General features: G+C 44.4%; 1 protein-coding gene across 2 annotated transcripts in view; it reads left to right on the forward strand.

Annotated features, from left to right (window-relative positions):
* Positions 1 to 12,604, forward strand: part of Otud7a (OTU deubiquitinase 7A) — a 99,369-nt gene that overhangs the window by 60,669 nt on the left and 26,096 nt on the right. Inside the window, exons 4-6 of one of the 2 annotated variants that reach the window (XM_038314231.1) lie at positions 4,943 to 5,044; positions 9,552 to 9,679; positions 10,300 to 10,415. In XM_038314231.1, coding sequence (XP_038170159.1) covers positions 4,943 to 5,044; positions 9,552 to 9,679; positions 10,300 to 10,415 — 346 coding nt within the window. The remainder of the gene's footprint in view (positions 1 to 4,942; positions 5,045 to 9,551; positions 9,680 to 10,299; positions 10,416 to 12,604) is intronic. The other variant, XM_038314232.1, reaches the window with a different exon arrangement.

Below are 12,604 nucleotides of genomic sequence, written 5' to 3' on the forward strand. Positions count from 1 at the left end.
GACAAACAATGTTGCTATGAACATATTTGAGCACATGTCCTTGTACAATTGAGCATCCTTTGGGTATATACCCAAAAATGGTATTACTGGGTCTTGAGGTAGGTTGTTTCCTAATTTTCTGAGACATTGCCATACTGAAATACAAAGTGGCTGTACCAGCTTGCCCTCCCACCAGCAATGGAGGAGTGTTCCCTTTACCCCACATCCTCTCCAGCATAAGTTGTCATCAGTGGTTTTGATCTTGGCCATTTTTACAGGTGTAAGATAGAATCTCAGAGTTGTTTTGATTTGCATTTCTCTGATGGCTAAGGATATTGAACATTATTTCCTTATGTGTCTTTCAGCCATTTTAGGTTTCTCTGTTGAGAGTTCTCTGTTTAGGTCTGTACCCCATTTTTATTGGATTATTTGTTCTTTTGATGACCAATCTCTTGAGTTCTTCGTATATTTTGGAGATCAACCCTCTGTCTGATGTAGGAGTTAGTGAAGATTCTTTTCCATTCTGTAGGCTGTCATTTTGTCTTGTTGACTGTGTCCTTTGCTTTACAGAAGTTTCTCTGTTTCAAGAGGTCCCATTTATTAATTGTTGCTGTCAGTGTCTGTGCTACTGGGGTTATATTTAGGAAGTCGTCTCCTGTGCCAATGTGTTCAAGTGTACTTCCCACTTTCTCTTCTATAAGGTTCAGTGTGGCTGGCATTATATTGAGGTCTTTGATCCATTTGGACTTTTAAGTTTTGTGCATAGTGATAGATATGGATCTATTTTCATTTTTCTACATGTTGATGTCCAGTTATGCCAGCACCATTGCTAAATATGCTTTCTTTTTTCCATTTGATATTTTTTGCCTTTTTACTTTTTTTTTCTTTTTTTTGGTTTTTCGAGACAGGGTTCTCTGCAGCTTTTTTAGAGCCTGTCCTGGAACTAGCTCTTGTAGACCAGGCTGGCCTTGAACTCACAGAGATCCGCCTGCCTCTGCCTCCCGAGTGCTGGGATTAAAGGCGTGCGCCACCACCGCCCGGCTATTTTTTGCCTTTTTAAAAAATAATCAGATGTCCGTAGGTATGTGGATTGATATCTTTGATTCAGTTTCATTTGTACTCCTATCTGTTTTTATGCCAATGCCAGGCTGTTTTCAGTACTGTAGCTTTGTATTACAGTTTTAAATCAGGGATTGTGATGTCTCCAGAAGTTCCTGTATTGTTCAGGATTGTTTTGGCTGTCCTGGGTATTTTGTTTTTCCATATGAAGTTGAGAATTGTTCTTTTGAGATCTGTGAAGAATTTTGCTGGAATTTTGATGGGCATTGCATTGAATCTGCAGATTGCTTTTGGTAAGATTGCCATCTTTACTATGTTAATTCTGCCTACCCAAGAGCCTGGAAGATCTTTCCACTTTCTGGTGTCTTCTTCAATTTTTTTCTTAAAAGATTTAAAGTTCTTGTTATACAGGTCTTTCACTTATTTGGTTAGATTTACTCCAAGATATTTTATGCTATTTGTGGCTATTGTGAAGGGTGTTATTTCTCTGATTTCTTTCCCAGCCCTTTTATCATCTGTGTACAGGAAGGCTACTGATTTTTTTCAAGTTAATCTCGTATCCTGTTCCATTACTGAAGGTATTTATGAGTTGCAGAAGTTTCTCGGTAGAATTTTTGGAGTCATTTATGTAAACTATCATATCATCAGCAACAAGTAGGAGTTTTACCCCTTATTTTCTGATTTTTATCCCCTTGATCTCCTTTTGGTGTCTTATTGCTCTAGCTAGAACCTCAAGTTCTATATTGAATAGATATGGAGAGTGAACAGCCTTGTCTTGTTCCTGATTTCAGTGGGATCATTTTACGTTTCTGTCCATTTAGTTTGATGTTGGCTTACTGTATATTGCCTTTATTATGTTTAGGATAGCTACACCAGCTTGTTTCTTTGGTCCATTTGATTGAAAAATTTTTTCCCAACCCTTTACTCTGAGGCGATGTCTGTCTTTGAGGTTGAGGTGTGTTTCTTGTATGCAGAAGAAGGATGGATTCTGTTTTCATATCCAGTTTGTTAGCCTGTGTCATTTAATAGGTGAGTTGAATCCATTTGTATTAAGGGATATTCATGACCAGTGATTGCCAGCTCCTGTTATCTTAGTTTCCATTGTTGGTGATGTTATTGTGTATGTGTTTCCATTCTTTGAGATTTGCTGCTGTAAGATCATCTATTGTCTGTGGTTTTGTAGATGTAGCTAACTTACTCGGGTTAGAGTTTTTCTTCTAGTACTTTGTGTAGGGCTGGGTTTGTGGCTAGGTATTGGTTAAATCTGGTTTGTCATGGAATATCTTGTTTTGTCCAACTATGTTGATTGAAAGTTTTGCTGGGTATAGTAGTCTGGGCTGGCATCTGCATAATGTTTGACCAGGACTTTCTGGCTTTCATTGTTTCCATTGAAATGTCAGGTGTAATTCTGATAGGTCTGCCTTTATATGTTACTTGGCCTTTTTCCTTTGCAGCTCTTAATATTCTTTCTTTATTATGTATGTTTAGTGTTTTGATATTATGATCCAGTCTATTTGATGTTCTACAAGCTTTGTGTATCTTCATATGCATATCTTTCTTTAGGTTGGGAAAGTTTTCTTCTATGATTTTGTTGAATATATTTTCTGTGCTTTTGAGTTGGACTTCTCCTATCCTTTTTATTCTTAGGTTTGGTCTTTTCATGGTGTCCCATATTTCATGGATATTTTGTATTAAGCTTTTGTTAGATTTAATGTTTTCTTCGACCCATGAGAGTCTATTTCCACTTGAGATTCTCTCTTTCATCTCTTATATTCTGCTGTTTATGCTTGTATTTGTGGTTCCTGATCATTTTCTCATAATTTCTGTTTTACTGTATTTCCCTCAGTTTATGTTTTCTTTATTGTCTCTATTTTGGTTTTCAATTCTTGAATCATTTCTTTCATCCTTTTGATTGCTTTTTCTTTGTTTTTTTTAAAGGGGTTTGTTGATTCCTTCCAATTTTTTGTTTGCATTTTACTCTATTTCTTTGAGGGAATTTTTCATTTCCTTTTAAAGGGCCTCAAACATTCCCCTAAAGTTAATTTTTAGGTTGTTTTCTTCTGCTTCATCTATATTTGGGTGTTGCTGTTGTTGGTGTTGTGTTGCTCTTTTTGGTGTTGAGTATGTTCTTTTTGTTGTTGTTTTGTTTGTTTTGTTTTTTTGTTTTTTAAGACAGGGTTTCTCTGTAGCTTTTGGAGCCTGCCCTGGAACTAGCTCTTACAGACCAGGCTGGCCTTGAACTCACAGAGATCTGCCTGCCTCTGCCTCCCAAGTGGTGGGATTAAAGGCGTGCGCCACTACCGCCCAGCTTGAATATGTTCTTAACTTGTCTACCCATCTTTTCCTATGGTTGGTATAGTTGGGGCTGTCTCTCTAGTGATCAATCTTCCAGGTGCCAGTAGATCCAAGACTCAGATGGCTGCTCCTTGTGGTGCAGTCAGGGCCATGGTTCCAGTCACTCTGGAGGTCACTTGGTATTCCCAGAAGTTGCTCAGCACTCCCAGGGGTTGCTCTGCAATCCCTGGCATCTTCAGGACCTGCTCCCACAAAGGTTGTTTGCTTGGGGCTGTTCCCACTGAGGTCACTGCCTTGGACCTCCTCCAGCAGAGGTCACTGGCTCAGGACTGCTCCAACCAAGGTTGCTGGCTCAGGCCCGCTCCCTTGGAGGTTACTGATTTGTGCCCCGTCCCACCGAAGTCTCTTGCTCAAGCCTGCTTCCTCAATGGTGGCTCCCTTGTACCTGCTCCTGTGGAAGTCATTGCCTCAGGCCCTGCTCGTGTGGAGGTCACAGGCTCAAGCCTGCTCCAGCAGAGGTCATTGGCTCAGGCCTGCTCCTGTGGAGATTGCTGCCTTGTACCTGCTCCTGCTCTGGTGGAGGTCACTGGCTCAGGCCTGTTCCCACAGATGTTGCTGGCTTGGGCCTGTTCCTGTGGAGGTCCCTGGCTTGAGCCCAGTCCTGAAGAGGTCTCTGGCTCAGGCCAAGCGTTTGTTCTTTCACCATTTGTCATGCTGCATGGACTTATCAGTGCTCCTTGTCAAGTTCAGGAGTCCCTAGTTAATCACAATTAAGAGTATTGACTTTTGTTAAATGTTTTATCTCCGTTTATGTTATGATTATCTGAACTGCTTCTTCTGTAGTTTATTATGATGAATTATGTTAATTAATCAATATTCTAATATTGAGCCAACTTTTCACTCTTAGAATCAGTCTCACATTACACGTGGTGTAATTTTTTGGTGTCTATATCTGAGAGCTGTTTGTTTACATGCTGAAAATTTTGCTGCATATTCATGAAAGATTCCTGCCTGTATTTCTCGGTACCTTCTTCAGCTGGTTTTGGTGTCAAGGAGCATATTGTATAGTATTGGCTGGTTGGTCGATCAGTCAATCGGTCAGTCTTTGAAACAAGATCTCAATGGACAATTCAGACTGGCCCCCAAGCATGCAGTCCTCCTGCTTCAACCTCAGCACCTATTACAGGCACGTGTCAACCAAGCCCAACAAGGATTGGTTTGAGTGCAACTCAGTTCATTCTCTTTGATGCTTGTTCTGGGTGTTACAGTGCAAACACTGCCTTTTCAATGCTTACTGGTATTCAGATTTAACTACCTTTAAGAAAGCGTATACATCTTACAATCTGTGTTCCCTTCTTCTCCACCATTCATCTGGTTGTTTTAAAAACTCTGCAGACACTGAAACACACTTTTGGTCTCTGGAGAAGAAAAGCTTATTTTACCCTGCCCCACCCTATTTTTCCCTTTATAGTTTGAGAAAAGGAAATTTTTCATTGATATTTGGGAATGTGTAACACACACGCACACACACAGACACACACACACACACACACACACATCTGTTTCCTGCCTTTCCGAGCTTCTGTTCTAAAGTGAACTTCCTTTCCAGGTCGCCTGAACTGGTGGTCTACTGTGTGCACAAGCTGTAAAAGGCTTCTTCCTTTGGCCACGACAGGGGACGGGAACTGCCTCTTACATGCCGCCTCACTGGGTAAGCACGCCAGCACCAGCAAAGGCCAGCAAGGCTCTAGATCTAGCTGATGCCTGTGGCATCCTGGCCCTTCTGGTCAGGCTGGGTTGATGACCAGACAGAGCATTCTGGGGTAAACACCCATCTCTCTAAGAGACCTTGAGCAGGAGCTTCAAGGACAGCAGGTAGATAGGATACTCTGGAGCAATCTACGAGGAGAATGCTGGGTTGCTACTGAGACTTGAGAACTCGAAGGAATAGAAGACACTGTAGGCAGGAGTCAGCACAGACAAAGCAGAAAGGCTGAAATCACGGGGTGTTCAGAGTATGCTGGATGAGGCTCCACCAGAAAGACTTGGGAACAGTGTGTGGCACAGGGTAGTTTGCTGGCTGCCTGTGGACAGTCTGATGAGAAGACAGATGTAGGAATATTTAGGAATCACAGTTAGGTACAGAGTGCATGTATTCGCTATTTCCCCAGGGAACCACATCAGCTGCACAGCTGTGCATGGCAATATTAGATAACTCACAGTCTCCATGAACTTTCTAGAATCTCTGCCCTCCCAAGCACAGGGTTGATACCATGTGACAAGATTTGTACCAGAGCCCTGAACATCAGATCTACTGTCTCTGTCAAAGGAACAGAACTGTCTCCATCCAGGGAACAGGACTCCTGGATAAGAACATAGCTCTTAATAGGCAAGATATGTTCCTAGTTAAATGTGACCTGACCAAGGGCCAGGCCCACACCTTATTTAGACCAAAGTGGGGCCTTCTCAGTACAAGGCAAGCTGAGGATGCTGAAAAGACCTCTGAGCAAAGTGCTCAGAGAGGCCCTGAGACTAGAGGTGAGACTAGAGATGAGACTAGAGGTGAGAGAGACTAGAGGTGAGACTAGAGGTGAGACTAGAAACTAGTGTGTGTCATGGCAACAATAGGAAAGACAAAGGCAGCCGCTCCCTGCTTCCTCCCCACAACAGGGGCAGCACATTCTGCCACTCCCATTGGGCCTATGTGGTGATATGCCCCTTTAATATCAGCACTAGGAAGCAGATAGCTATGAGTTCAAACCCAGCCCGTTCTACATGGTGAGTTCTAGGATAGCCAGGGTTACACAGTGAGACCTGCCTCCAAAAACAAAGACTGCAGACTTGGTCTTCTCCAGGGATGAGCTTCCGAAAGATTATCCAATCCCAAACTGTCAGCCCTAGATATATATACATATAAACAAGACCAAGTGAACTCAGCAGGTGGTATCTATACATATCTATATGTATATGTAACAATAAAAAAGATAGCAGGCCATGAAACTGAGGAGGAGCTGGAGGGAGGAGACAGGAGAAAATGATGTAAATACAGTACTCATAAGAAATTCTCAAAAATGTTAAAAATCTCAAAATAAAAAATTATTTATTTTTTTAAATTAAAAATGAAAAAAAAAGTCTAGTCTGCTTCCCAGCAACTTCCTTGGTTAAGTCTCACTTCTCAAAAGTTCCACAGCTTCTCAAAACTGCTATCTGGGGACCAAACATCCAATCATCTGAACTTGTGGGGAAAATTCACATACATATTCCTGGCGGGAATTCCCATTTTGCCTGTTAAATCACTTGCAAGCTTCTACAGTCATTAAATATACTGAGACATGTGTTTTCCAATATGGCAGCTGATAGTGCCAAGGATTATGAAATACTTGAAATGTAGCTGCTACCAATAGAATCACTATGTAATTCTAAAATGCACCTAGACTTTGAAGGCATCATAAACAACATAAAATGTCATATTCTTAACGATTATATACTTAAAATGGTATTTTGATATGTTGAACTAAGTGAAATTTGTTATTAAAACTCAAAACAAAACATTAACAATGTAATTACTTTATTATAATGAGCTTACAATTAAAAATTTTTAGATTGGCTAGATTACTTTATTATAATGAGCTTACAATTAAAAATTTTTAGATTGGCTAGATTAAGGTAGCCAAATACTATACATCTCAAACTTTGTATCTCAGTAAACTTCTATATAAGATTTTACACTTTCACTATCAATTACATATTTATGGAGTTACTCGCCACAAAAAGAAGAAAAAAACTATGGCAAAGATGAAAACAGAAAGAAGAATGGAGGGCCAGAGACAGCTGACCTGAGCTTGTGGGTGCTCACAGACTCTGGACCAACAGCTAGGAAGTCGGCATGGGACCAACCTAGGCCCTCTGCATCTGGGTGACTGTTGTGTAGCTTGGTCTTCTGTAGGGTCCCTAGCAGTGGGAAGAGGCTCTTTGGAACCTATTCTCTATGGTGGGATGCCTTGTTCAGCCTTGATGCAGTGAGGAAGAGTGTGGTCCTACCTCAACTTGGTGTGCCATGCTTTGTTGGTTCTCATGGAAGGCCTTTCCTTATCCAAATGGAGACAGAGGAGAAGTAGATGGAGAGGGTGGGAAAGAAGGGAGATAGGGGAGGGAACGGGAGTAGAGGAGGGAGGGGAAACTAAGGTTGGTTTGTAAAATAAATTTAAAATGATGAATAAATAAAAAAGAAGGAAGGAGAGAATAAAGCAAGGAAAAGAGAGAATTCACTCTGTGGCTGGCATTACTCATAAGAAAATTAACATCACTGCACCCAACCCCACCCAGCCCCACCTGTACCCCACTCTTACCCAACCCTGAATTGAGGGTCACTATCAATACTGGCACATATTATCTCCCAGTATTATAGTCCTACCATGTTCACTTCCAAATCCAACATTTCCACTTACTTTTTTCAACGTGTCTCTTTATTTTTAATTGACAAATAATAGTTGTACATCTTTATGGAGGGTAGCCCCTTCTGGCCTCTGAGACAACTGCATGCGCATGCGTGTGTTCTGGATGCTTGCCTGCATGCCTGCGTGTACACAAAGATAAATAGTTTTTAAAAAAAATGGCAGTTGTGCTAGAGGCAGGTAGGCAAATATGCTTGAAACAAGGCAACCCTGTGTGAGAAAGACCTTCAAAGAGCCTGTCCAGGGAATGCCAGAAGGTGTGGGGGGGGACGTGTCTAAAGATGAGAAAGGAACAATAGTAGTCATTTGTCTCCATCCGTGCCCTAGAGAAAGACACAAACCTGAGATGGTGCTATGCCCATGCTAGTCTTTGGTTATTGCCTATCTAGAGATCGCAGACCACGGTCAACTGCAGTCATACTCTAGAAGCCCCTAGTTCGTTTGCAAGTTGGCCTGTTTCTTCTCTGCCTCATCCCCTCCAGCATGGGCCTCACCACCTTTACAAACACTTGCCTTTTCTCAAATGCGCCGATGCCCGGTAAGAACCTTCTTCTGCCTGGCATGGCAACTCAGCTCCCTCCTTCACCCACTGGAACCTTTTCTGGCTATCTTCATCCACTCACACCATCATGAATGCTCTTGCCTGCTTTGTCTCCCCTTGTGTTGTGAACATGGTACATTATGTGCTGTTTAATAGCTACCTGGCTTCTTACTTCTCTACAGTATATGTTCACAGATTGTAGGAACATTTTTCTGCCATGAATATCCCCAGCACTTGTGATGGATGAATGGATGGATGCATGCATGGATGCATGCATGCATGGATGGATGAAGGTGTGATTGGGCTAGGTGGTAAAGAGGTGAGTGGGTGAGTAGATGGATACAGAATGAAGAGATGGATAGATACATAGGTGAATGGGTGAGTGGGTAGGTAGGTAGGTGGATGGTAGGTATCTGGGTAGATGGTATAAGGTTGGGTGGGAGCATGGATGGATGGATGGATGGATGGATGGATGGATGGATGGATGGATGGTAGAAAGGAGTAAGAGTGTTTTGATAGCTTGATGAATTCTCCTTTTCCCCCTGCAGCCATGACTGTAGTTTACTGTTTCGATGCTCTTCTCATTGGTTAGGTCCCAGCCACCCACAGTGTGTACTCAGTGATAGATGGTTCTTCATTGTGGTCCCTCGGCACCTAGCTCAGTGGAGTCTTTCTCCCAGGAAACAAGGTCCCTGCAATGCCCCAGACATGTGCAGTGGTACCAAGTGACGCTGCTGCTCAGAGAGCTCAGAGAGCTAGAACTTCATGTATCATCTCTAGTGGGCCTTAGGGAAGCCAGAATCCTATTGGCCATGCAGATATGGGGCCCTCCATGAGGGTATGTCACCAACTTGTCCCCATCTCTCTCACCCAACACAAGACGTATGGTGAGCACTTGGCCTCCCCCGGAAAGCCTGCAGGAGATGGTAGGTAGCATTAGGTCCCAGAGAGAGGCAGTACTCACCCTTTACCTGCTGTTGTTGTGTTAGAACAAGAAGTACCGTTCCATTCACATATCTGATCTAAAGGGAAGCACACTTACAGCATGGGGGTGGGGGAGGGCTGCAAGTCTGTGAAGAGACACAGTTGCCTGGCATGGTAGTTCCCTCCCGTGTGCCCATGTGGGAGGCCAGCCTGCTGGGCTGGGACCCTTTGAGTTTCCTTAGGCTCATCTCTTCCTCACCTCCCTTCCCTCTCTGTCCCTCATGGCCTTCTGACTGCAGGAATGTGGGGCTTTCACGACCGGGACCTGGTTTTGCGGAAAGCTCTCTATACCATGATGAGGACAGGTGCTGAGCGAGAGGCCCTGAAGCGGAGGTGGAGGTGGCAGCAGACACAGCAGAACAAGGAGGTTTGTACCTACCCCTGCTGGAGACAGGATCCACATCAGGAGCAGCCTCTGACTGTGCTATATAGTCCAGGGGACCCTTGTTGCAACAACGCAGCCCAGGGGCAACCACAGCACATTCCTACTTACACCCGCCATGCTGGTGTGCTTAGGAAAGAGCCTCCCTTCACTGTAACAGTGCCCCAGCACCAATCATAAATTATATAGTCATGCACTGATCCGAGAAGCTCTTGGCCCCTCGATCCAAAGGGAATCTCAGCAGCCCCTGGCCATGGAGACGTTACCACTTTTCTCCACAAGAAGAATCTGCCTATATTGGGGGTAAAATGGCTTGATGGCCCTTTAAACTGTGCCTTGGTCAGCCCCAGTCAGGTTCTCTCATTCTAACATGCACTCAGGAGTGGCCTTGGTGATTAGAAGCCTCCCAACAGCTTTGAAATCAAGGGCTGGGATTTCTTAAAATACATAAGAGTAACCATCAGGGGACACTAACAGATGTGTCCAGCTGGGTCCTAGTGGGGCTCAGGTCAAGCTGGGTGGATCGGTACTGCTGCCTTGGTGGGATGAGGGGGTGAAGGCAGGCAACAGCGGCTGCCTCCTGAACCAGCTTCCCTTCGCGCCAGTCAGGGCTGGTGTACACTGAGGAGGAATGGGAGCGAGAGTGGACAGAGCTGCTAAAACTGGCCTCCAGCGAGCCTCGCACACACTTCAGCAAGAATGGCAGCGGCACGGGTGGTGGGTGAGTGCTGCCCTGCTCTCCACGGGTCTTCCAGGGCTCCTGGCCACTCAGGGCTTCAGAGAGCTTGGGGAGGAGGGTAAATGACCCTGCATGCTAGCTAGATAGCAGAAGACAGAAAGTGTATGTTATAAATGAGGTAACATGGGAGGGGAGGGGAGGCTGGACACATGCACCCAAGCTCTCCACACATGAGTTCATGAGAACTGCTCAGCCCTGTCTCCCTCAGGCTCCTCATACAATGCAAACAGTAGTAACTAGGGGATTCAGGGCATAGTCAGACCTGGAGGTGGTCTGTGACAGTGGCCATGGCCACAGCTGCCATTGCATACATGGGGCTGTGAGAACACCAGCTGCCGTTTATAGAGGTTTTCTTTAATCAACTTAGTGTGGGGTTTCAAGTCACACTGAAAGTAAGAAATCATCAAACCGCCCAGTGCTTCCCCAAGGGACTCCATGACCATTGTGTGTGTTCTTAGTACAGAGGCCTTGCACGCTGTGTGCACTCGAGGAAAGCTTGCTCCTGCAGGTCAGCTCCAGCTCCACTGTGGAATGAAGAGCAGTCTGGACCAACAGGCACATTTGGCCATGAAATTTCAGAAGATGCATTCTTTGATTTTTGCTCTTTTGTCCTGAAGTAAAAGGTCCCAGCCCAGAAAAGTTCTCTGCCAAATCATGAAGAATGAATATTGACACCAAGAACACAGATCTGCTTGCCTCCTGGCCAGTCTCGGGTTGGCAGGCCAGGAAAGCCTCTGGGCTCTCAACACCTCACCACAGTGAGCCTGCTGCCCACTGGGCCAGCCCTCTCAAGCTAGAGGATGCATTCCAACATAGCCAGCATAGCCATTCCACGTCAGCCCTGATAATCCAGCCTGTGGCCAGGCAGACGTATGTTTGTACAGTTGAAGATTTGTTCCTGAAAACTTAGCTTTTACCTGTTCCATGCCCTCCAAGTCCCAGGTGTTCCTTCCAGTCCAGTGTTCCTTTCACTGTTGAACTTCCCACACTTGCCAAGGAGAAATCCAAATCTCTTCTGGGGAAGCACGGGTGGGAGAAAAGAGAATAATAGCGATCAGCATGCTAGTCTGTTTTCCATTGCTATCACAAGTGACCTGACACTCGGCGCTTCCGAAGGGAAGAGAGTGCATGATGTTGTTTAGGGAATAAGAAAGAAATGCATACGGTTCGTTTAGTGCTTCTTATCTCAGAGGTGGAGACTACAGATACAGAGATCTGTATGTTTTCGTGGGGAAGGTGTAAATATATGTGCATTTTCATGTGGACAGGCACATGGATGCATGTAGAAACCCAAAATTAGTGCCTGGTGTCTTCCTCAGTCGCCCACTTTCTCCGCTGCACCTGGAGCTTACAAACTTGGCTAGCCTTAGCTAGCCAGCTGGCCCTGGGAATCCCACATCTGTATCATAAGTGCGAGGATTACAGCAACCACCATACCTGCCTGCTTTCATGCCTGGATTCTGAGGATCCTAACTCCAGCCCTCACAAGCACAATCACCACACCCACCTGCCCAGTCAGAGCTATTTGGTTAAAGCAAAACACGTTTTAGACAATCTACCACTCTCTTTTCAAATAAATAAATAAATAAATAAATAAATAAATAAATAAGAAATCCTCTACCTTTAAGCCATTCGGTGGACAAAGCAGGGTAAGGTGTGTCTGCAGTGGGTGGGGAATGGGAGGGCAGAAAGGACTGTAGCAAGTGCCAAGGCCAGACAGGGTGGAGAGGGAAAAATGAGGGTTGGCACTATTGGGGATGGCAGCCAAAATGGGAGACTGCTTACAGGCCAGGAGACAGCTTCAAATGAGTAAGAACGGTGGAATCATTCCGGGCAGTTTCCCACTGAATAGGAGGAAGTTATAAGAAAGATGAATTTCATAAGGATTAGACTGGAAGCGAGAGTCCTAGCGAACTTAGCATGTCCCGTGGCCGCTGTGGCAGATGACTCACAGGCACACAGAGGGGGTGGTAATGTGTGAATATGGTCCATCTTCTTGTGCCAGGGAACAAGGAAGTAACCCAAAAGAATGACAAGGAGATATGAGAAAAACACAGACCAAGCTGAAATAAGTGAAGAAGACCGAATTAAAGCATATTTGAGCGTCATAATATCACAAATGGATTATAAGTCATTTAATAAAAGTATCCAACCAGAACTCCACAGTGCAA

The sequence above is a fragment of the Arvicola amphibius genome, chromosome 12, assembly GCF_903992535.2.
Source record: "Arvicola amphibius chromosome 12, mArvAmp1.2, whole genome shotgun sequence".
Classification (NCBI taxonomy): domain Eukaryota; kingdom Metazoa; phylum Chordata; class Mammalia; order Rodentia; family Cricetidae; genus Arvicola; species Arvicola amphibius.